The sequence below is a fragment of the Diceros bicornis genome, chromosome 28 (genome assembly GCF_020826845.1).
Source record: "Diceros bicornis minor isolate mBicDic1 chromosome 28, mDicBic1.mat.cur, whole genome shotgun sequence".
NCBI lineage: Eukaryota > Metazoa > Chordata > Mammalia > Perissodactyla > Rhinocerotidae > Diceros > Diceros bicornis.
Genome location: NC_080767.1, coordinates 7,877,657 through 7,901,545, shown reverse-complemented (window position 1 = coordinate 7,901,545; position 23,889 = coordinate 7,877,657). Strand labels below are relative to the sequence as shown.

At 47.8% G+C, this 23,889-nt stretch overlaps 1 protein-coding gene across 4 annotated transcripts in view; it reads right to left on the bottom strand.

Annotated features, from left to right (window-relative positions):
- Positions 1 to 467: 467 nt before the first annotated feature.
- The window catches only part of TMOD1 (tropomodulin 1), an 84,194-nt gene continuing 60,772 nt past the window's right edge, over positions 468 to 23,889 (bottom strand). For all 4 annotated transcript variants that reach the window (XM_058523595.1, XM_058523593.1, XM_058523596.1 and 1 more), the window contains 3 exons: positions 20,445 to 20,588; positions 7,108 to 7,252; positions 468 to 798 (listed from right to left, as the gene is read on the bottom strand). In XM_058523595.1, coding sequence (XP_058379578.1) covers positions 734 to 798; positions 7,108 to 7,252; positions 20,445 to 20,588 — 354 coding nt within the window. In that variant the 3' untranslated portion in view covers positions 468 to 733. The remainder of the gene's footprint in view (positions 799 to 7,107; positions 7,253 to 20,444; positions 20,589 to 23,889) is intronic.

Sequence of the window (23,889 nt, the reverse complement as noted above, 5' to 3'; positions counted from 1 at the left end):
AGTATTGTAAATAAATCCCAGGTGTCCATAAAGAACACTCAGGGAGCTGTTTGTTGCCTGGGATTGGTAAAGAAAGGACGGTTTTGAAACTTGAAATTTCACCACTGGCTTTTTCTACCATTTCCTCATATCCAGCAAAAGGAATCTCATGTTCTTTGATTCCTGGCAGAGCTCTGTGGCTTCAGTTGTTCTGTCTTTCTCGAGGGAAAAAATTGTGTTCTTGATCCAGTAATCACTTTGGCAGCTTTAATCTTGAGGTTCTTAAAATTTAAAAGAGGGTTAATAAAGAATGATCATCTGTTTGCTAAGTAGGTAAGATCAAATTTGTAATAAAATATTTTGTAATCTTCTACACCATGAGGAAGAGTGCTGTTTGTCCACATGTCACACGTTTGAAGTACACCTGAAACACCACACAGCAAGGCCACCGACACTGGGCTCCCAGGCTGAGTCACTGCTGCTACGTCGTCTTCAGTAAGATCTGCCGGTTCGGGGCTTCTTAGTTTTTAAATTATAACCAGAGTGAACTTCTGTGACTAAAGGAAAACTTCACATTAACCATAGTTTATAAAATTTTCAACTACAACCACTAGTTAACCTAAAACCTTAGTGCATAAAGAACTGAACCACATAAGGGTTTTGTGCCGGCATTTTGCCTTCTGGTTTCCACGGCAGAGCGCAGATTATCGGTAGAACATGTCCAGTTCAAAGGCATGGTCGTCTCCTCTGCACATTAGACGCCACTCCGGCACTTGGGAATGATGGGCCCAGTCAGGTCTGCGAGCCTCCTCTTCCTCACTGGAAAGGAAAGGAGATAAGACATAAGCCAGTTGTCCCTGTGCGCCGGGAACCACACAGGCTCCGAGAAAGCACGGTGAAGCTTCTCGCTAACATTTTGGTTAGGAAAGTCTGACGTCTGTTGTTTTTAAAGAACAGTTTGTCAGCGTTCACTGAGGAGGGTCTGTGATAGTGTGGATTCGTTCATAAATTACTTCTGAATCGCTGGCCACAGGTATGAAGCCTACTTGATCTGACTCCACTGTTTGCCTTTGTGTACAGAGGCCCTGCAGCTGAAGATCCTACTCTCGTCTTAACCTGCTGGAAACATTTCCCCCAGCGCGCTCTCGGAGCTCCTGGCCGCCTCCTGCCTATGTAAACGACTTTCCACCCTGAAGAGGACCCTGCATTGTCTGTGTCCCCTTATGGTCAACGTTGACATTTTCCCGGGGGCAAGACAATGTAAGCTCAGACACTGTTCACATAACACGTAGTTAAAGGCCATAAAGAGGAAAGCACTAGCCAGGAGGCTGCAGGCTGGAGTCATTAGCTTATAGGATGACTGGGGATGGGGGGTGGGGAGTCCCTGTGTTGTAACAAGCGAGAATGTTTTGACATGAATTACAGCCTCTGACCAGCAGCAATCTAGATGAGCCACTAGAGAAAAGAAAGATCAAAGAAGTCTGTAGGTGCCAGTAGGTGGTAGTCAAGGAGGCTGCTGGTGTGGCAGGAAGCTATTGCTGAGAGGCAAAAAGTCTACCTATACTCAGATAGCTTCCGGTTCCTGAGCTGACCTGGAACACCTCAGATGGATGCATAGGAGCTGCTACAAGAGCCAAAGCAGCTTGTGCATGACACTGAGCATACACAGCAGAACCACCAGGAAGGTGTGTTACTCAGGTGGTGGCTGGGAACTGGGGGGCAGGGACGCGAGGGCACACAGGTCTCCCAGTCTGGGGCCTAGAGTTCGCTTGTGCCAGCATGCCCAGCAAGGCAGTCCTCATTACGCCCCTTTTACACTCCACACCTCCCTGGAACCCCTGCAACAATTCTCAGTGTCAGTCCTGTTATGGATGAGGCAAGAGTGGCAGAAGAGTACATTTCCTGCTCAGAGCAATAAAGCTGGTACCAGACAACAAAGGCTTGTGACTCATTCTCAGCTAAAGTCCAGCGCCTCCCTCAGTACAATCCAGCCCCGTCTAGATGGGTTTACATGTCCACCTCTCATCTGATTCTCACAAGGAGGACTAGCTCCTTTCCGCTGGAGAAGAAAAGAGCCAGGGTCCCTGAGAGGTAGTGGCAGAACCAGGACTGGAACCTGAGTCCCCAGCCCGTGGCTGAAGGCACAGAGAGGGATCCTGTGTGTTTCTCCCCACAGGCCCTGCTGTGTACACTGGGTTGCATCTGCGCCGAGTTCCCTGACACTGGCTTTACAGGACTGGACGGGGAGAAGGGAAAGGCACCCACTCACTCAGGTATTATTTTCCCGCATTTTAATGATGAAGGAAATTGAGGCCAAGCGAGGGAAGTAACTTGCCCCAAGACACGGTGAGTGAGTGGTAGAACTGAGAGGAGAAACCAAGTCTCCCAATATCCTCCTTCAGTTCAATCGGCTTTTTAATTCCATTAAAGCAAACTCCTCCGCATTGCTTATCATTGCAACAGCCAGAGACTTGTTTATTATCAGAGCCAGAAGGAATTTCGAGTCATCTGGACCAACCTCCATCCGTAGCCTGAGCTCCTTCCACCACTTCCCGCCAAGCTTGGACACCTCCATTGTGTTATATTCATTTACATGTTCAGCAACATCTACTGAGTGCTATCATGTGCCAAGCACAAGAAGCAGAAATAAAGAAAGAGCTTAACAGGGGACCAAGATATGCCAACAATAAGTTTGATAAAATATTACAGGTGTCATGGTAACTGTCTATCAAGTATGAGGCACAATGAGTGAAGTGGTCAGATCTTCTGAGGGTGGCAGGTAACACGTCTGCTGAATCTTACATGATAAAGGGGTGAAGGGTGGGAAAGTAGGAGGAGCATTAGGAGAACGGTCCTCTAAAGGGACGCTTTTGCTCAGGCCACTGGGAGGCACTCCAGCTACTAATATGGCAAGAGGATGGCTTGTCAGGTGTCCAAGAGGTGAGTCTGGCTGGCCCTCACCAAGGGGGGAAGTGGAGAGCACAGGCTCTGGGGCCGAACTGCAGTTCAAATCCCACTTCTGCCCAGTGACTGCGGGTACCCTAAGCTGCTGCTCTCAGCCTCTACTTCCTTACTGTAGAATGGGGGTGATGATAGCACCTACCTCACTGGCTGCTGGGAGCCTCACAGGAGTCAGTGAGATGGGAGGTGTTTAGAGCAGGGCCTGGCACACAGTAGGTGCCATGTATGTGTCAGATCCGATTAGTAAGGGACATGTGAGCCACATCAAGGAGTTTAACCTGAGAGCAGCGGGAGCCCGGAGAGGGTTCTAAGCAGAGGCGTAGGACAAGCTTTGGGATGAGTGCTGGGCGAGCTGCCTGCCCTGGAGGAGGAGCTGGAGGCCCGGGGAAGCTGCAGGACGCCAGGTGACTGTGATGAGGGTTGACATGAGGCAAGCAATGGGGATGGCGAGGAGGTGACTGGCTGGGGTGGTGGCCGCGTAGACAGAGAGGCCCAGATTTCTGGCTTGAATGGCTGTGAGGAAAGTCGTGCCCTTTTCTGAGATGGTTTTGGGGGAAAATGATGAAATGGATTTGGGCTGTGCTGTGTCTGGGTACTTGTTAGAAAGGTCTTCCTTGAAAATACAGTAAAAGAGCGACTTTCCCAGGAAGGGAGGTTCTCTGCTTTTAAACATGTTACTCTCCCTCCCCACCCCACCCCGACACATACAACTGTCTTAACTTGGAGGCTGCAATTCAGATTTCATTAAGTGGAGAGAGCTTCAGTGGCAGATTTACAGGACCTGAAAGCCAGGCTAAGCCTGGCTCTCAGCTATAAATAGTGTGGAGATAGGAGTCACCCGAGGTATCACCGTGGGAAAACGTAGATGGGGATGCATGGCTCCTCCCCAACACCCACTGCGTCCTGGCGCCCTGCTCTGTGCCACAGAACACTCTGTAAAGAGCCCAGTGCACAGAGTGGGAAGGACCAAAGGCATGCCAGTAGGATGGGTCCCGGGCAGGATACCTGTGTGCAGAGGCACTGGCTGACCCATGGCCTTGGGGACTAAATGTCCCCCAAGGAGAAGCCCACCTGCCTGGCAGGCAGGCAAAGCCCAAGCAGCACAGAGGCCACAGGCTATGAGCCAGGACAGAGGCAGGTCACAGGAGAGGCTGCTCCCTTCCGCACAATGCTCCCTGCCCCGGGGCTGCACAGCCGACTCTGCTAACAAGCACAGTGGATGGACAGGGCCGGCAGGAGGCTTTCATGATAAAAATGTTCGGCTGGAAAACATGGAAGCCTGTCTCCTTCATCGGAGCATCAAGAGAGGGATGAAAATACCGTGTTGGAAAGAAAGTCGCGATTTCTCTTTTGCAGGAGGGAGCTGAAGCACCATCAGAATCATAAGCATTTCTTTTACAAAAGTTAGCCTCTGGGCACAAACTTCTTTTTAAAGCTGGAAATCCTACTTCACCAACCAGCACTCCGAATGTTGTGTGTAGTCAGACGATTCTGCTCTAATTCCTTCTGTGGGAAACCCCAAGGGAGCAGCTGCACACAGTTCCCTGGGCAACCCAGAGGCCCATTTTTCTTACCTGTCATGCTTGTCCAGGCAACTGTCATGGTCCCGCTTCCCACCTGCTTTCATGGCCAAACTCCTGAGCTTGGCATTAAAGGCCTTCCGCTCACAGCCTCCCCACATCTACCCAGCCCCATTCCTTGGGAACACCTCATATACCTGTCGCTCATGCTGCCTTTGCCCATGCTGTTCCCTCTGCTTGGAAAGCCCTTCTCTGTGAGCTCCTATTTTTCTTTCTATGTTGACCCCTATGACAGTTCCTCAATCCTTTTAGATCTTTCTGTCTCTCCTATCCTGCATCCTGGGTCCTACCACCCTGCCTTTGCCAGTGCTACCACCTCTGCCAGGAATGCCTCCTGACCTCCCCACGACCCAGCTCTTCCTTTCAAGACTGGCTAAAGGCCCACCCCAACCAGAAGGCTTTGCTTAACTGGCCTCTGTCCTCACAAATCATTTCTTCTGTTCGGATACAGTCTGTAGGCACTCTTGAATTCTTACTCATGCCTTTTCTCCCCTAAAAGGTTGTAAATGTTCTTGAGTCAGGGAAATAGGCTTTCTGCTGCCCCTTATGTCACCTAGCACAGTCCCGGGCACACAAAAGTTGCTTGCTATAACTAACAACTGGTGTGACTTGGCTGAGCCACTGCCTAGAAGGGCACCCCCTCCCAGTCTTCAGTTTCTCCCTAAGGGAACTGGAGGAATGGGCCTGGAAGTCCTTTCCAGCTCTGGCCTCTAGGGTCCGGCCATAACCTCAGGAGGTCCCTGGCGGTAGGAGTCGGGCCTGGATTTTGGAATCGCAGACTCTCAGGACTGGGAGAGTCCTCAAGGGCCATTTTATCCAACCTCCAGCTGATTCGGGTGTCCCCGCTTCAGCACTCCCGACCTCTGGTCATCTGGAGCCTCTGTCCCCAGAAAAAAGACCTCCAGACCCTCTTGCCATTGGAATACACTAGCTGGGTTAGCCCTGAGATAGGCACCACGGGGCACACACAAGCTTAATCTGAGCTGGGAGAAAAAACTGTGAGGTTGCTGCGTATCAGGGCAGGACTCAAGGCATTTAAGTGCTGGTTCTGAAGCCAGATCACAGCTGGGTTTAGACTGCCAGCCGCCTTCAACAGTTCAGTGTAGCTGTCACCTCTTACACCGTAATAATAATGATTCCTAGTTATCTGTGCTTGTTCTTATTTTATTTCAAATAAGGGCACTTCAGATAAACCAGGACACTGGGCATGTTTTCATTTGTTTGTTTTATGGGCTTTTCTAGACCTGCAGCTCTAGAAAAAAGTGGCATCTGGAGTGAGCAATACTTTGACAAATGTTTGATGAATTGAGTAACTCAATCTAAAGTGTGTGCGTGTGTGTGTGCGCGTGTGTGTGGCTCAGTGGTTATCTATCACAGGTTCTGTGAGTACCTGCCTTGTGCATACACACTACACACTCATCTCCACTCGTCCAGGCCTCCGTGTATTAACCTGGCCTCCGATTCATCACTAAACAGGGACACATCTGAATGTTGAGTTGAGCTTTAGTATTAAGATCTTGGCATTTTATTGAGTGTTAGAAGCAAGCAAACAAAAAAAACACGTGTAGAGCAGGCTTGAATTTGATGAAAAACTCACTGAAGACATTGTCGTTTAGAAAACATAGTTATTTCATAATTCAATCCCAGAAAGAAGTTTTGGTTTTTTTTCTTAAGCTCATTATGCTTCCTTCTCTTCTGTAATAAGAGTAATGTAACTTGATTTGTCTTCCTCCTGCCTCGGTTCTAGGAAACCCATGGCTAAATATAATGATCAATTATGTTAACATATTAGACCTACTCCTTGTTTTTTTTTTCCTCTTATTTTCCGATAGCCTTATCAGACATACTTCTTTTTGGACACTCTGTCAAGTTGCTTTAACAGCCAGCAGGATACACATAATCAATAACTGCCCATAGAGCTTCAGAACAACTGGCATCTGGAAGGAAGTTGATGACTGATCTCACGTTTCATTCAATTGACTTGTAAACCTATTTGATATATGCTCATAAGAAAGATCGTGACATTTTCTTTTTAGAAAAATATGAACTATGCCTTTAATCGAGATTAAATTAATGTAACCTGTTTTACTTTACCACGAAGTTGACATTTTCCACTTTTACCTTAAAGGCTATGTGAAGTCTCCTAGGCTTGGGGTTTGGGTCCTAGCGCTGGTTGGTGGCTTTGGGACCTGAGGCTAGAGCCAGACTGTGTGACTGGAGAGGACTCAGGGTTCAGAGGAGGGTCTTCAGAAGAGGAAAAGACCCACGTGAGCCTGTGCCTCCCACATTCCACCTCACTCAGCTGACGCCACGAGGGTGCTCTGGGCTCCGCCCTGTGCTGCACTGAGCTTCGCTGCGGGAGGAGAGGGCTCAGCCTTAGCTCCCGCACACAGGGCGCTCACAGCCTCGGGGAGGAGACAGGCACAAACACAGACAACAAGGAAACGTGATCCGCTTGAAGATCCGGCGTTGGGCTCAAGAAGGGGACTCCCGTGGAGAAGTTATGGTATTGAATTTTCCCTGCCACACCCCTGGGACAGGTGGGAAGAATGGCAGGCGGGGCGGTAGGGAGCATGTTTGCACTCACCAAGGTCATTGTTGTTCATCATGGCGTTGGACGCCCGCAGCCGGGGCCCCTGCTGGGTGAAGTGGTAGCCGAATTTGAGAAGCGTTGCGTTTTTTTCCAACATGCTCACGATCTCCATTTCCACTTTGTTGCCCAGGGGCTGGCTCTTTGATCAAGAAAAGAACAATAGTCACCACTCATTCCATTTGTGCAGGACCTAAACCTTCTGTACCGCAGACACCCTGCATGGTGGGTGGGGATCTTAACACCCCCTCCAAGAGCAGGGAGATGGAAGTTTGGAGAAGGTGAAGGCTCACACAACCAGGAACGAACGAGCTGGGATTCAAACCCAGGGCTGCTGGACGCCAAGAACAGATCTTCCCACTGTCCCACAGCAGCCTTCCTAGAATATCTGAGCAGGAAAGAACTTCAAGTCATCTAGTCTTAAGAGGATTTAAAAATCCTACTGCCCAGGCTATACCCCATACTAATTACATCAGAATCGCTGGAAGCGAGACTCAGGTGGCCGTGGTTTTAAAACTCCCCAGGTGATTCCAATATATAGCCAGGTTTGATAACCAGTCATTTAGACTAACCTCTTCAATATACAAATGAAGAAACAGGCCCAGAGAGGGAAAAGGATGTGCCTGAGGTCACGCAGTAAGTTGGGAATGCCAGAGTTAGCTTCCTAAAGCCTCACTCTCATCATATTACTTCCCTACCCCAAAATCTATAGTGATCACCTGACAAAGATGAAAAGAAAAGGAAAACCGACAACACACAATGTTGGGAAGGATATGATGAGGACGTTCATCAGTCTCGTTTATCATAGAAAAAAAGGGAAACAAACACTGGCCAAAAGGCAGGTGCTCAGATGAGTGGCAGTTCAGCCTTACAATAGAACAGTGCTGGTTCTAAAAGGATGATGCAAAGCTTTGGTCGCAGGCCTGAACAGATGGCCATGAAACAATGCTGGGTAGAGGAAAAAGCCTAGTTACAAAGCAGTCGTACTTTTCTAAAGTTACCTCTTTTGCATACACATACACATGCATTGAAAAGGCCTAGAAGTGTATTGGTGGTGGTGGGATTTGGGGAGCTTTTGCTTCCTTCTTTATATCTTATTATATTGTTTGAGTTTTCTGTTACCGTAAGATAATGAAAAATAAACAATCTTAAAGAGGTTTGAAAAGACAGAGAAAGCAAGCTACTGTCATACTTAATGGTTAAAGACATCCCCCCTCAGAGCAGGAACAAGACAAGGATGTTCGCTCTCACCAGCATTGTCCTGGAGGTCCTAGCCACGACAACTAAGAAAAGAAATACAAGCCATCTGGAAAGGAGGAAGCAAAACTATTTCTGTTTGCAGATGACACAATATTGTATCTAAAAAATCCTAAAGAATCCACAAAAAACTGTTAGAGCTAATAAATGAGTTCAGCAAGATTGCGGGGTATAAAATCAATATACAAAAATCAGCTGTATTTCTATACACTAGTAACACACAATCCAAAAATGAAATTAAGACAATAATTCCATTTACAATAACATAAAATATACTCAGGAATAAATTTAATAAAAGATAGACTTGTACACTGAAACCTACAAGACAGCATTGTCCATTAAAGATGACATAAATAAATGTAAAAACATCCCATAGTCATAGATCAAAAGACTTAATATTGCTAAGATGGCAGTACTCCCAAACTGATCTGAAGAAGAGGCAAATAGAAACACACACACCCTGCAATGGCTCCCCACTGCCGACAGCTGCCGCTATTTATGAAGAGCTTACTGTGTCCTCAATGCCTTATACCCAACCTAGCGGATCTCAGTTCATTCCCTCAACAACCCAACAGGATAAGACCCGCCTCCTCCCCAACCTGGCCCTCAGGGGCCTGCACCGTTTAGTCCTTTGCCGTCCTTTCCTCTCAGTCCTTACTCAGCCTGCTTACCCTGGGGGTCTGGTACATGGTACCTGTTGCAGGCAGAGATCTACTTCTAAAAGCTCACGTCCTCCTGCCTCCACATGGAATGCCCCCACCCTCCTGTACCCACCCGCTGATGTGTCCCTAGTGCTTTAATACCCATCACAGATGCCCCCTTCTCAGCCTTTCCTGATTCCCACCCCAGGAAACCATCTTTCCCCACTCCACACTCCAGTGGCACATTGTATGTCCCTCTCTACTCCCGGCCCGATCCATCTGCCTTATTCAGGTCACCTGCCTCCATATCTGTTTTTCAGTGCACTAGCCACTAGCCACATGTGGCTCTTTAACTTAAATTTTTTTTATTGGGGTATAATTGACATATAACATTATATTAGTTTCAGGTGCACAACATAATGATTCGCTATTTGTATACATTGTGAAAGGATCACCACAGTAAGTCTGGTTAAACATCTGTCACCATACATAGTTACAAAAAAAGTTGTTTTTCGGGGGCCCGTCCGGTAGCGCAAGCAGTTAAGTGCGCGTGCTCTGTTTCGGGGCCCTGGGGTTCACAGGTTCGGATCCCGATTGCGCACCGACGCATCGCTTGTTGAGCCATGCTGTGGCGGTGTCCCATATAAGGTGGAGGAAGATGGGCACAGATGTTAGCCCAGGGCCAGTCTTCCTCAGCAAAAAGAGGAGGATTGGCAGATGTTAGCAAAGGGCTGATCTTCCTCACACACACACAAAAAATTATTTTTCGTATGATGAGGATGTGGGAGATCAAGATTTGGCCACCCTGAAATCTATCTCTTTACCTTGGTTGTTTTCTCTGAGGACATTTGACCTCCCCCACTAACTGCCTAAAGAATTTGACATGGTGGCTCCTTCCTGGAACAGATCTATCATGATGGCTGTAAAGATAATGTAGGATAAATGTTACAATAGGAAAGGCACCAACAAGCCCATCTTATCGGAAGTTCTGTCTCTCTGGCCACATTCTCTGGATGGCCCTGCGAGGAGTTGCCAGACAATCATTTACAAGGGAAATCTCCATTTGTAAAGGTATCTCCCTCTCTGTTTTGAGAAGAGAGGGGGATGGCCTCATTTCTAGAGGCTTATCAATGTGGAAGTTGAGGCCTTAAATCTGCATAATAACCTTACTCTTGTTTACTGTGCTTTAGTGGTAATCTCCTGTAACTGACTCCCCCCACCCCCAAAATCCTCCTTTGTCATTGGCTGAACATGATATTTAAGACGAGAATTTCTGCTATTGTGTTGAGAAACGCAGTGTCCCTGCTTTCTCCCGTGTATACATGTTATTAAACTTGGTATTATTTTCTCCTGCTAACCTGTCTTGTTGATTATTTGGCCAGCCATAAGAACCTTAAGGGAAAGGGCAGAGGGAGATTCTCCCTCTTCCCCCGACAAGGATTTTTAAGATTTACTCTCTTAGAACTTTGAAATGTGCAATACAGTATTATTAACTATAGACGCCATGCTGTACATCACATCCCCATGACTTATTTATTTTGTAACTGGAAGTTTGCATCTTTTGACCCAGTTCACTCATTTCACCCACCCCCACCCCCACCTCTGGTAACTACCAATCTGTTCTTTGTCTCTATAAGCTTGGTTGTTTTTTGTTTTTGTTTTTTTAGGTTCCACATATAAGTGAGATCATACAGTATTTGTCTTTCTCTGTCTGACATTTCATTCAGCACAATGGTCCATCTGTGTTGTCTCAAACGGCAAGAATTCATTCTTTTTTATGGCTGCATAATATTCAAGTGTGTGTGTGTATACCACATCTTCTTTATCCATTCAACCATTGATGGACACTTAGGTTGTTTCCATGTCTTGGCTATTGTAAATAATGCTACAACGAACATGGGGGTGCAGATACCTTTTTGAGTTAGTGTTTTCCTTTGCTTTGGATAAATAAATACCCAGAAGTGGAATTGCTGGATCAAATAGTAGTTCTATTGTTAATTTTTTGAGGAACTTCCATACTGTTTTCCACAGTGGCTATACCAATTTATATTCTCACCAACGGTGTACAAGGGTTCCCTTTTCTCCACATCCTCGCCAACGCTTATTTCTTGTCTTTTAGATATTAGCCATTCTAACAGGTGTGAGGTGATAGCTCATTGTGGTTTTGATTTGTATTTCCCTAATGCTTAGTGATATTGAGCATCTTTACATGTACCTGCTGGCCATCTGTATATCTTCTTTGGAAAAACATCTATTCAGATCTTCTGCTCATTTTTCAATCAGATTGTTTTTTTAACTTTAAATAATTAAAAGTAAATAAAATTTAAAATTCAGTTCCTCAGTTACTAGCCACATTTCAAGTGCACAACAGCCACTGGCTAGTGGCCACCATATTGGTCAGTGCAGCTCTAGAACATTTCCATCATCACAGAAAGTTCCATTGGATGGTGCTACCCTAGACTGTGAGCCCTGGGATAGCACACTGTACCCAGTATCTCCAGGTCAAGGTCAAGGAAAGAACTGAATGGAAGAAGTAGGAATACGCTCAGTGCACAGCAACACAGGAGGTTAGAAAAGATGCATCCCCGACCCAGCATCCAAAGGGACAAGCATGGAACCGCAGCTGAGACTCCTGAAGGGGCTCCTCCCCGGGACTCTGAGTGCACCAGAGCTCGTCTGGGTTCAAATGGGGCTGGGAACGCCGACGATGGCACGCAAAGGGACATGGGTGCAATTCCACCAGCCCAGCTGGCAAGGCTCCTGAAAGCACTGGGAAGAGCTCAGGCCTGTCCTCAGAGGACTCAGCACAGCCCTGGGCTCTGGCTGACTTGGCCTGGCAGATGGTACAGAGCCCATGTGAGGCCCCAAGAAGGAGCCAGCAGGTCCCCTGCCCACCTCTCTTAGCAGGAAGCTTGGCCTCTGCTTGAAGTCACTTGCTAGGAAAGCTCTGCTAGAACTCAGGATGGGCTAATCTCAGAAAGCACCTGTCTCCTCTGAGCAGAGGGGCTGCCAGCGACTGTGAGGCTGCTTCTGCAAAGCTGACACTTTACGTTGCTCGGTCCAGGGTACATGGCACTCCAATGCAAACTGCCCCCTTTTAACCTCCCTACATCCTGGGAGGTGGGCAGGGCAGGCAGAAACTGGTACCTTCATCTTAGAGATGAGTGAACTGAGCCCGTGTCTTGATGGAAGCTGGACTGTGCTCCCTCGGCTAATGACAGAGCCAAGGCCTGACCTTGACCGGGGGCTGGAAGGACTTCAGAGGACCCTCTAGGCCCACATTCTCAAACTATGGTCCAATGTCCCTGAGATACACGCAGATGTATCTGGGTGTATGCGAGAGGATACAAGGTTCTATTAGACAATTGCGGCTAGTCTTCCTGGAGTGTTAATCTTGGACCAGAACCATTATCGGTACATTAAAGAGTAAAATAGAAAAAGTGCATACATCTTAAGAAGCATCATCCTTGCTTCATTCTCCAGCCGTCCCTTTCTCCAGAGACTCTGCGACTACAAGGCCTCAACCGTTTCATAGATGGGAGAAGAGGCCGTGAGGACAGGGTCAGAACTAAACCTCTGGTCTCTTACTTGCTTTTCAGATACTTATTATTTAGTGATTATTGTGTGCCAAGCAATGTCATAAGCATTTTACATAAGCTAACTCATTTTCTCCTCCCTAGAAACCTATGGAATGTGTACTATTACTATAACTTTCATCTGACAGGTGAGGAACATGAAGAACAGAAGTATTAAGAACTTTCGCCCGAATCACAGCGATAGTCAGTTGCGGGATTTGAACAGGCAGTCTGCTTCAGAGCCTGTGCTAGTTCCCACCTCACTCGGGTTTCTCGGAGAGCTCAGAAGGCAGGAGGGGCTGATGAGAGGAGCTATGGGTAGATGGCCCTTGGCCCAGCGTGGAGGAACGTGATCCAACCACTAACAGTGTCCGCACGTGGACGGAACTGCCTGGTAAGGTAGCAGACTGCCCTTCCCTCGAGGTGTGGGAATAGAGGGCAGACTGTCTTGTGAGGGTCTCCTACGTGTCATTGTGAATGGGGAAGGCTTAGGCTCTGTGACCTTTAAGGCCTCGGGGCCTGCATTTGTGAGTCTATGAACAGCTTGCTTGGACGGCATTAAAAAATCAAGAGGTGACCTCACCAGTGGGTGAAAGGCAATTAGGAGCCTCTTGGGAAGAGACCAAGGGGCAGGTCATGCCAGGCCTGGCAACAGCAGACTCTGGGAGCAGAGCCAGGGAGTGGGGAGGTGGGGGAGTGATGCACAGAACTCTTGCCCCTGTCAGATTTGCTTAAGAATTAAATAAATCACTTGTGAATAAATACAATCTTATTATTAAAAATTCCAATGATACGAAAGCAAATTGAGTAAAATGAAAGAGTCTCCTTCACATCATTTATCCCCAATCCTCCCCTCTTTCCACAGAGGTAACCACCATGGCCAATGGGGAGTGTTCCTATGGATTTTTTCTATGAAGTATATAACAAAAATATGTAGATTTTTCTTATTTTTGGTTTTTTTCTTTAAGTGGATTCATACTATACTTATTGTTCTGCAACTTGCCTTTTTCATTTAATATTTTCTGGAGGCCCTTCCAAGTCAGCACATAGAGAACCACGTCATATAACAAGGATGCCCTGGTTTAGAAGGATATTTAGTTTGCTTCCATTTTTGCTGGTTGTGAACAATGCAGCAGTGGGGTTTGCAGGGAGAGAGGAAGTATTCTTTAGGCTGGACATGAGATATAGAATTGCTGAGTTGAAAGCAGGCATATTTTGAATTAAAATTGTGACTGCCCTGCCTAAAGGATAAAACACTGACGTGCCCTTTAGCAGTGTATGACAGCTCTTGTGTCCTCACACCGCGTATTATCAATCTGATAAGAAGATGATCAGATTCACTATGTAATGAAACAACCAACCAACGACTTGGGTGGAATTGAGCTGTGACCTGGAGCTGGTGGCTTTGAGATCCTCATTCAGGCCACAGGCGCCATGGGCATCAAGAAGCTCCCTTTGTACTTCTGATGGGGCCAATCGTGGCCTTTTCTCTGTGATCTAGAAGACATGGACACCTGGGAATACTTGGAAAAACATCAGAAAGGAGCCCTAGGAATTATCTAGTCCAATTCTGGAGTCCCAAACCCTGGCTGGTATTAAAATGCCCTCCATATGACAGCTGCCAAATCGTTCTGTTCTGCCTACACACCCCCAGTGATGGGAGCGCACCACCCTTGAGGCACCATGCTCCAGCCGTGGGGAGCTCTGCTGGTTAGAAGGGTCATTCTGGCGAAACTGCAGCAACAGAAAATAATTCAGATGATTCTCACTCTGGTGATTTAAAATATGTACGCAAATTCTTTGATGGTCCTCCCTTCAAAAGGTAGAGATAATTCCCCTCCCTGGAATGTGGTTGTGCTTAGGGACTTACTTTTAACAAACATGGCGGAAAGGACTGTATAACTCCCGAGGTTGGCTCATAGAAGGCATTTGTGGCTTTCTTCTTTCTCTGCCTTGCTCACTCACTCTGGGAGAAGTTAGCTGCCATATGGTAAGGACACTAGAGCAGCCCCATGGAGAGGTCCACATGGCAAGGGGCTGAGGGCCTCTTGCCAACAGCCATGGAGGGAGCCATCTTGGAAGCAGTTCCTCCAGCCCTTGTCAGTCCTTCAGACTGCACCTTGACGCAGTCTCATCAGAGACTCTGGGCTAGAACTATGCAGCCAAACTGCTCCTGGACTCCTGACTCTCAGAAACTGTGGGCTGATACATGTTCACTTTTGTTTTAAGCTGCTAAGTGTTGGGGGGTAATTTGTTACACAGCTATGATAACTGATATACACATAGACATGCTGAGCAAAAAAAGCCAGGCACAAAAAGAGCACATACATGTGATTCTATTTATATGAAGTTTAAGAACAGGCAAAACTCATCTATGGTGATAGAAATCAAGACATGGTTGTGTTTGGAGGGTACTGATTGGGAAGGGGCATGAGGGAGCCTGCTGGGGTGCTGAAAATGTTCTATATCTTGATCTTGGTGGTGATCCCAGGTGTCTATATATATGTGTGTGTAAACCCATTGAGCTGTCCACTTAAGATGTATTTGCTTTACTATATGTAAGTTACACTTCTATAAAAGTAAACATAAGGGACAAAGGAAGGAGGGAAAAAGCTGTTCCCTGCATGAACTAGACTCTCTCAGAGGTCAGTCCTCCCCATCCCACCCTTCCACCACCAAGCAATAGAAACATCACCTCCCCTTTAGAGAGAGAAGACCAATGCCAGGTACTCATTAAGGGATCAACACATTAAACCCTCTCAAAACCCAGTGAGGTGAGTATGAGTATTATTCTCACTTTAAAGGTGAGGAAACTGAGGCCTGGGTACATTAGGTGACTTTCCCCACTTACAAAGCAAGAACATGACAGAGCTGGGGCTTAGCAGGGCCTTGATCCCTTGTTTGACCTCAAGTACCAGAGATTGAAGCTAGGTCGTCCCTGGGTCCGACATTCCTGGTTTTTCAGGACAGAGTGCAGCCTCCACGGGGACCTGACACGGTGCGAGACGGTTGTCACAAATCTTTATTCTGATTGATTCTGATCTGTGTAGGAAAAGGGTTTTCTCTATGTCATATCTTTTTGTGTCATTTCCACTGATTTGATCTCATTTTTCCCTGAGAAGTGAGGTCAGCGAAAGAACATAATTGGCATCTAGTGGAAGGGACAGTGACTGACTGTTTCCAGGCTGAATTATTTCACTAGGCAACGGGACTACAGACACAGAAATTATGCACAAACCAAGAGCTGCGGCTTAGAAGCTAAATGTATAAGGAACAAAACAGAAAACATGATTGGTCAAAACCTCTCGCTCTCTTGGTTTTCAAGAGTGTGTTTTCCTGACATCTTGCAAAACCAAAAGTCATATTCAGCCTCATTTAAAAAAAAAAGTGAGCCAGCTGCCGTGAGTGTCTGATCTAAAATGAAGGGGGTGTCGGTCGCCCTGTGGGAGAGCCTTCAGGATCCTATCCCAGCGTAGCTTTTGTTTTCTTTCTAAACTAATTTCCACTGAGAAAATAATCCCACCTGGAAAAACAAGAAAACACAATCCACTTCCTTTAGCTTCTTTTCAAAATATTAAGCAGATCTTCACTGTCAAATATTGGAATGAAATGTGAGAAATCCGGCCAATACCCCCCAGACCTTGCACGTGTGTTCACATGGGGAGGGGGTTGTGTTTTCAGGCCTTGTCTGCTCCAAGGGCAGGGAGAGTGCCCCATGCCCAAGGGGCCTGGAGAAGGGCCTGCTGGAGGGAGCCGTGCTGGGAGTGAGGAGGGTGACTCAGGAGAGGCAGAGGCCCTTGCGATGGACGGGGCCTGCAGGCACCCATCTGTCTGCCTGCTCCCTAGGGGCGTCCATTACGTCCATCCCTAAATGCAACTGCCTGAAAGCTGGACACCTCGCCTCCAACCCAGCTCTGACCCTGACCTGATCTGTGACCTCGGGCGCGTCCATCCCCTCTCTGATTCTCAGTTTCCCCGCCTGTGAAATGAGGCTCTAGGTCAGGGCCCCCTGCCCCTCCCGCCGTCCCTGCCGTCTCAGGGCTTGGAGATAAAGAGAAATCGAGTAAACAAACAGCCCCAGAGTCCTGGTTACCAAGTTCGTGTCCCGAGCCAGCCTGCGAGGCCCCATGGCAACCTCAGCAGAACTCCTCAAGCCCCCTTCTCTGGCCGTATAAGGGAAAAGGAGGACAGAGCCCCCTGACACAGGTTACAGGCGCAGGAGCTGAGGAGAAAGCCGTGGCCTCCGAAGACCTCGCTGACTAACCAAGAATGCGGAACAAATCAGACGCCACTCACCACCTCCTCTTCCGCACCCCCCAGAGCGCAGGGCTGGGGCACCCAAGGGGAGGCAGTGGGCCCACCCAGGCCTTTGGGACGCACTGTGAGAGGCGCAGGTGGCCTTCCCCTGAGCCGCGGCCGAAAGAGCCCCCTCCCCAGACCTGCTGCAGCCCCGCCCTCCCCCACCCCTGCCGGGCCCCCTCTAGTCTCCAGCCTCGGGGCGCGCAGGAGCACCTCCCCACGGTCCCCGCACCTGGGGGTCACAGCCCCCGCTGGCCTCCCTGAGCCCTCTCCCCGCCCCCAATCCTCTCCCATCCAGCGGGGCACCATCTTCCCGGAGCACTAGTCTGACTGGTGCAGACAACAGCCCACAGCCCGCCTTCCCTCAGCTTACCCACTCAGAGCCCTTGGCACTCCCCACTCCCTGTCTGGCTTTCCTCTGGGGTACCATCAGTCTGGTTTGGATGAGCTCCACGGTTTCTCCTCTCCTTCTCTTTGTTCGTGTGGTCCCTGTACCTGAGGTGCCTCAGCCTCCACTTCAACTGTCCACCCTACGGTGTATCTCAAACTCCACCTCCTCCAAGAAGCCCGCCCTGATGCCTGCTCCTGACTGAGATTGCTCCCTCCAGTGGACTCACAGCCACTGTCTGTGGCTTGCTGGAGCACCTGGTCCGATGGTCATTTCTGTCCTTGTCTGTCTTCCCACCCAGCATGGAACCCCTGGAGGCAGAGCCAGAGTTCACACACAGCGCCCAGCACAGCCCCAGGGTGAAGCCGGCACTCACCAAACACTGAGATGAACCAGAAAAGAGGCTCCCGGGATGGGAGGCGGGTGCTGGCCAGTGCTCTGTCCTCCCACCAAGGGGAGGGGAGAGCTGAGAAAAGCCACGCGAGGCCCACACGTCACTACAGCAGGGTCCGAGAGCCCAGACAGGCGCAGTTCACAGACTTTGAATCTTCCTCCACTTACTGTGTGACCTGGGCAGGTTACACAGCCTGCCTGGGCCTCAGTTTCCTCATCTACACTACGGTGGTGGGTTGTGACACCCACTGACAGAGTCCTCGTGAGCATTAAATGAGATGACAATACACGGTAGCTGCTCAGGAAATTAACTCTTAGAGTGTGAGCTCCCTCGATCACCTCTGGAGTCATCATCAAAGTTCACAACCTCATAGTTGACATCTGCTCTCTCCTTAGAAGCAGAGATTCCTGTTATCCCCATTGTACAAGAGAGGAAGCTGAGGCCCAGGGAAGCGATTGTTCTGGCACCAGGGTGTTCAGGGAGGGCGAAGGCGATGGTCAGCATGGGCTCCATCTCTGGGCTCTGGGGGATAGCAGCGAGAGAGGGAAGGGGGCAGCTGGCTCCTGTCAGCTGCCACCACAATGACCTGAGGCCGACATTCTGCCCCGGGAGTCAGGTTTCAGCTGACGCTGGGTAGACCCTGACTCCCTGCCCAGCCAGGCTTGGAGTCACGTGACCTGCCAAGCCCAGGGCCTGGCCCAGGGCTGCTGCCAAGCCTGTTGCCTGCCTTTGTTCCCTCTGCTGTGCCCCTTCTGCCTCCAATAAACCAGGGTCAGCAATGGCCAAGGGAGGGGGCATAAAGGGTGGGGTGGGGAGGGGCTGGGAATGAGTGATACAGCAGCAAGGCCACTGGCATATGAGACTCCAAGGACTCCAATGCAGCAAATTCACATAACAGGGCTGCTGCAGGCTCATGTGGCCTCTTTATATGAATTAGAAAAAAGTACCCTCTCTGGGTGAGCAAAGCCCCACACCAAGGCTTGGAGAGTGAAACGTGGATTGGATTTTGCCCCTACCATGTCATTGTGCAGTGAACGACATGCACAACCATCCAGGGCAGCCCTGCTTACCAAGGACCACTGTAGGGCCAAGTTCTGAGCTGGACACTGGGAAATGGAGATGACTCAGACACAGCACCAGCTTCTGAGAATCTCAGAAGGAAGCCCAGGTGTTAGGAGAACACAGAGAGGGAGTGCCTAACTCTCTCTAGGGGAGGCTTAGAGGAGCTATGGCAGGCTGATGGGAGAAGGCAGTGGTATGCTGGTTCTCAAAAGAAGAAAGTTTAGATTTGTAGTGTTTTCCAATTTCCGTAGTGTAAGTACTCAGACTAGGGGCGATTTCAAGGTACCAACGTGCCATCACTGAAGGGGAGTTGGGAAGAGATGAGCACAATCAGCTGGTTTTAGAACACTACTGGGAGAAGGAGAAGCTTCAGTTGAATCCAGAAGGAAGAGGAGGATTTCTCCAGGCAGAGCAGGGAGTAGGGGGAAGGGAGGACATTCCAGAGGAGAGGAAAGCAAGAGCAAAGACATGGAGGCAGGAAAGTAATTAGGGCACAAATTGTGAAGAGTTTTGAAGGGGTTATGAGTGGGAAGGGACTACAGAAATCTTCTGAAGGCTGGTGATGTTTTAATTCTTGACCTGGACAGGAGTTACATGCCTGGTATGATTTGTTAAGCTGTACATTTAAGTTTTATGCACTTTTCTGTAGGTTTGTAATAATTTACAATAAAGATAAAAAGTACAGATAATCTCAATCAGAGATAACCACTATTTACAATTTTGTTATATTTCCTTCCTATCTTTTTTCTATGTACATATTTATATAACCATTCAGCAAAAATTTTCATGTAGGGAAAAAAGTTCCCAATCTACAAACCATAAAGAAGAAAGCATTGTAACATTGGAAACAATGCCGTGTAGTGGAAGCAGTGTGGGTTTTGGAGTCAAAAAGACCTGGATTCAAATCCTACCTCCTAAAGTGCTAACTTGGTGGCCCTGAGGAAGCTGTGTGTCTTAGCCTCTCTGAGCTGTTTTCTCTCGGCAAACTGAGACAGATGATACCCACATCCTGCAAGGCTGTTGGGAAGACCAAGATGATGTGTGTAAGGTGCACAGCACAGAGCCCGGCCCGCAGCAGACCCTCAACATGTGTAACATACAAGATATTTTACATACAAGATATTGTTATTAGCAACATCTTAGAAAGTCAGAACTGCAAGATTTACTCTGAAAATAAATGACTGAGCCACAGAAATTATAGAGAAACGATAACCACATAAGCATAAAGACAAACTAGAATTTTCCCACAGAATCACCTCGATGGTAAGGAGACTCAAAAGCCCATTGAGTGGGGAGTGATTGAAGAAAATGGGGCTATTTAGCCTAGTGTATAAGATCTGTGCCCTAGATGTGTCCTGTGTGCAGCAGAGAACAGAAGTAAACCCAACAGACAGGACTTATAGGAGGCTGATTTCTCTCGGCTCTGAGGAAGGATATTCTTGCTAAGAATGGAAGGGCTGATCTTGGTGATGAGTGAGCTCCCCATCACTAGGGCTACACAAACAGAAGCGGGAAGAGCACTTGGTAGGAATGACGGAGAAGGAAAGTGAGCGTGGTGGAGGGTGTGCAGGGAGGCCTCAAAGCTGGGCTCTGGAGCTTTCCTAACCAGCAGCCCTGCTCTGTCCAGCAGCACGTACTCCCCGGAGCAGCATGCAGGAGAGCGCAGAACAGCAAGTGGCATGGAGTGAAGGACAGGAAGGGACCCTTGCGCATGTCACCTGGTTATCAATTTTCAGCTCCACAAGTGAAGTGTTGTGTGGGAGAGCTTCCACCAGGCGCAGGATCCCGCCTCCAGAAATGAAGTTGGATTCCACGTTCAGTGTCTTCAACACCTTGTTCTCCTTGAGCATCTCAGCAAGGGCCTTGAGCAACAGGAGAAAAGCGAGGGTACCCGTGAGTCACCCCTAACAAGGCTGGAGCCCCTCCTGGGCAGAACCTAAAATACTGAGGGAGGCTGGCTGGGAGCCCGAATCCCCCACACACTCATGCGGTTCGAGCTGAGGACGAGGCAAGACGATCTCAGCAACTTCCTTCACCAAGCAGAACTCTGCGTCTCTCCTCCCCTCCAACCTGCCATGGCTCCTGAACCCCCACCTGGAGAATTCCACACTCCTCAGCCTGCATCCAAAGCCTCTACGACCTGGTTCTCCCCACTGTTCAGCCTCAGCTCGCACTGCTCCCTCAGGCTCAGTTCCCCGTGCACGGCCAGTGCTCTCCCACCGCTTGGCCTTTGCTCATCCTGTCCCTGCCACCTTGAATGCCTTTTCCTGTCTGCTTCACTTGTCCAAACCCTGCTCGTCCTTCAAGGCCATTCTCAAGAGCCTTTACTGATATCCCCAGCTAGCTGTGGCCTGCCCTCTTGAACCTCACAGAATTTATCCATAACCTCCCTCACGGAACTTGTATTCCCCTGTGTAGAGTTGTTTTTATACTGGTGTTGTCTCCGCCATCAGACTATATACTCTTGGTGGGAAGAAAATGCACTTTATTCCTCCTGTGGTACCCACAGTGCTCACCACCTAGTCAATCCCTGTCACTGTTCACTGAGTGACTAGCAGAGCCCAACCTCCCTATGTACTCTCCACTTGTCTCTTCAATTTCCCTGTTGGAATTCCATGGAGTCATCATTCTCTTTGTCCGAGCAGCAGAGAGCAAAGAGGGAAGCCTGGGAAACCACTCCACTGGGCAAGTGGCCAGGGCAAACCGGAGGACAGGAGCTCAGGTGGCCCCCAAGATGTTTCGGAGGAATCCAGCCAGGGGGTGTAGATGACAATCAGAGCCTCTGAAGGAAATGAGGTAATTAGCAGTTGGTGGAAACGATGCATCACGGAGGAAAGGAGACACCAGCAGCTGATGGGCCCAGGACGTGCGATCGCTGGCCCCTGGTTGTCTGAAATGATGATCTGAGCCAGGAATGCCCTTCCCACTGTCCCTGCTTGCTGAGCCCTTTGCAAGGCTCAGCTCCCAGAAAGCCTTCCTTGTTGAAATCATCACTCCCTCCTCAGTTCACCCCACTTTCGTGTACCCCCAGGATGGCACGTCAGCTTCGTCTGTGACCCTGAGTAGGTTGGATCCTCCTGAAGGGAGGGACCCAGTCTGTGCCCTCTCCACAGCCTCCTTCTTGTTCCACAGGAAAGGCCTAGCCTGGCCTGATAATCAAAATATGTAACAGCCAGTAGGCGAATGCACCAGGCAGATCCAAGTGGACATGCTGGTGGCTGAGCAGGTCTTAGAGGCACTGCCATACCAGGTGCCAACTCTTTGTTTGCCGGACCAGAATGGAGGAAGGGGGTTGGGGGTGGGGGCAGGAAAAGAGCTGGGGCAGGCAGTGGGGGCATTCACAGAGTTCTGGCAGTCTTACTTACCAATGGGCCCAGAAGCATTTTAGTATTCAACAAAGGGAATACTGGTGTGAATGGGCTGACATCAGCTGTTGGCCTGGCACAGAGTCAACGCCCCATAAACATTTGTGGAGCTGAGCTGAGCGCCAGCATGGATGTGCTTGGTTCCTGGTTCATGACATAGCAGTGTACAGGGCATGTGGCTTTGCCTGTCATGTCTCTATGGGCAAACTCAGGATCCACTGGTGATCTCCTGAGTTCAGAGGTCATCTAACCCAAAGTTCCCCACTGGCAGCAATGAGAGACTATGAACTATTTCTATCATTTAAAAAATATCAAAGGAAATTGTCCTACCTATTTTAAAAATTAGAAAGGAATTGATTGCTACTAAATAGACTTCAAAACAAGGAAAGTTGTCAGCGATAAAGAAGGGCATGGCATAGTGATAAAGATGAAATGATACTCAATTCTCCAAGAAGACATAACAATCCTCAATGTGTATGTGCCTGACAATGGAGTGGCAGTCCACATGAGGCAAAAACAGATAGCACTGCAAGAAGAAATAGACGAGTTCACTGCTAGAGTGGGAGACTTCAACAGCCCTCTATCAGAAATGGACAGATCCACAGGGTGAAAATCAGCAGACATAATTGAACTCAATAGCACCATCAATCAACTCGATATAATGGACATCTATAGATTACTTCATCCGACAACAGCAGAATATACATTCTTCTCAAGCTCACATGGAATATTCACCAAGACAGGCCACCTTCTGGGCCATAAAACACATTTTAACAAATTTTAAAGAACAGAACTCATACAATGTCTGCTCTCAGATCACAATAAAATTAAACTAGAAATCAATAACAGAAAGATAACTGTTTGGGAAAATACCAAAATACATGGAGATTAAACAACACAATTCTACATAACACATGGGTCAAAGAAGAAATCTCAAGAGAAATTAAAAAGTATTTTGAACTAAATGAAGAATAAAAACATAACTTATCAAAATTTATGGGATATAGCAAAAGCAATGCTAGAGGGAAATTTATAGCATTTAATGCATATATTAGAAAAGAAGAAAGATCTAAAATCTAAGTAATCTAAGTTTTCACCATAGGAAACTAGAAAAAGAAGAGCAAATTAAAATCAAAGTAAGCAGAAGAAAATAACAACAGAGCAGAAATCAATGAAATTTAAAATAGGTAATCAATAGAGAACATCAATGAAATCAAAAGCTGGTTCTTTGTAAAGATCAATAAAATCAACAAGCCTCTAGTCAAGCTAACTAAAAAAAAAGAGAGAGAGGACACAAATTACTAATATCAGAAATGAAAAAGGGGACATCACCACAGATCCCATGGAAATTAAAAGGAATAAAGGAATCCTATGAACAACTCTATGCCAACAAATTTGATAACCTAGATGAAATGGACCAATTTTTTGAAAGACACAAATTGCCAAAGCTCACATGAGAAGAAATAGACAATCTGAATTGGCCTTTATCTATTAAATAAATTGAATCAATAATTAATAACCTTCCAAAACAGAAAGCACCAGATGGGTTCGCTGGTGAATTCTACCAAACATTTAAGGAAGAAATTATGCCAATTCTCTACAATCTCTTCACAGAACAGAAGCAGAGGGAAAACTTCCTAACTCATTCTACAAGGCCAGCAGTATCCCAATACCAAAACTAGAAAAGACATTACAAGAAAAGAAAACTACAGACCAATCTCTCTCATGCACATAGATGCAAAAATCCTCAAAAAATAGCAAATTAATTCCAAAAATGTATAAAAAGAATTATACACCG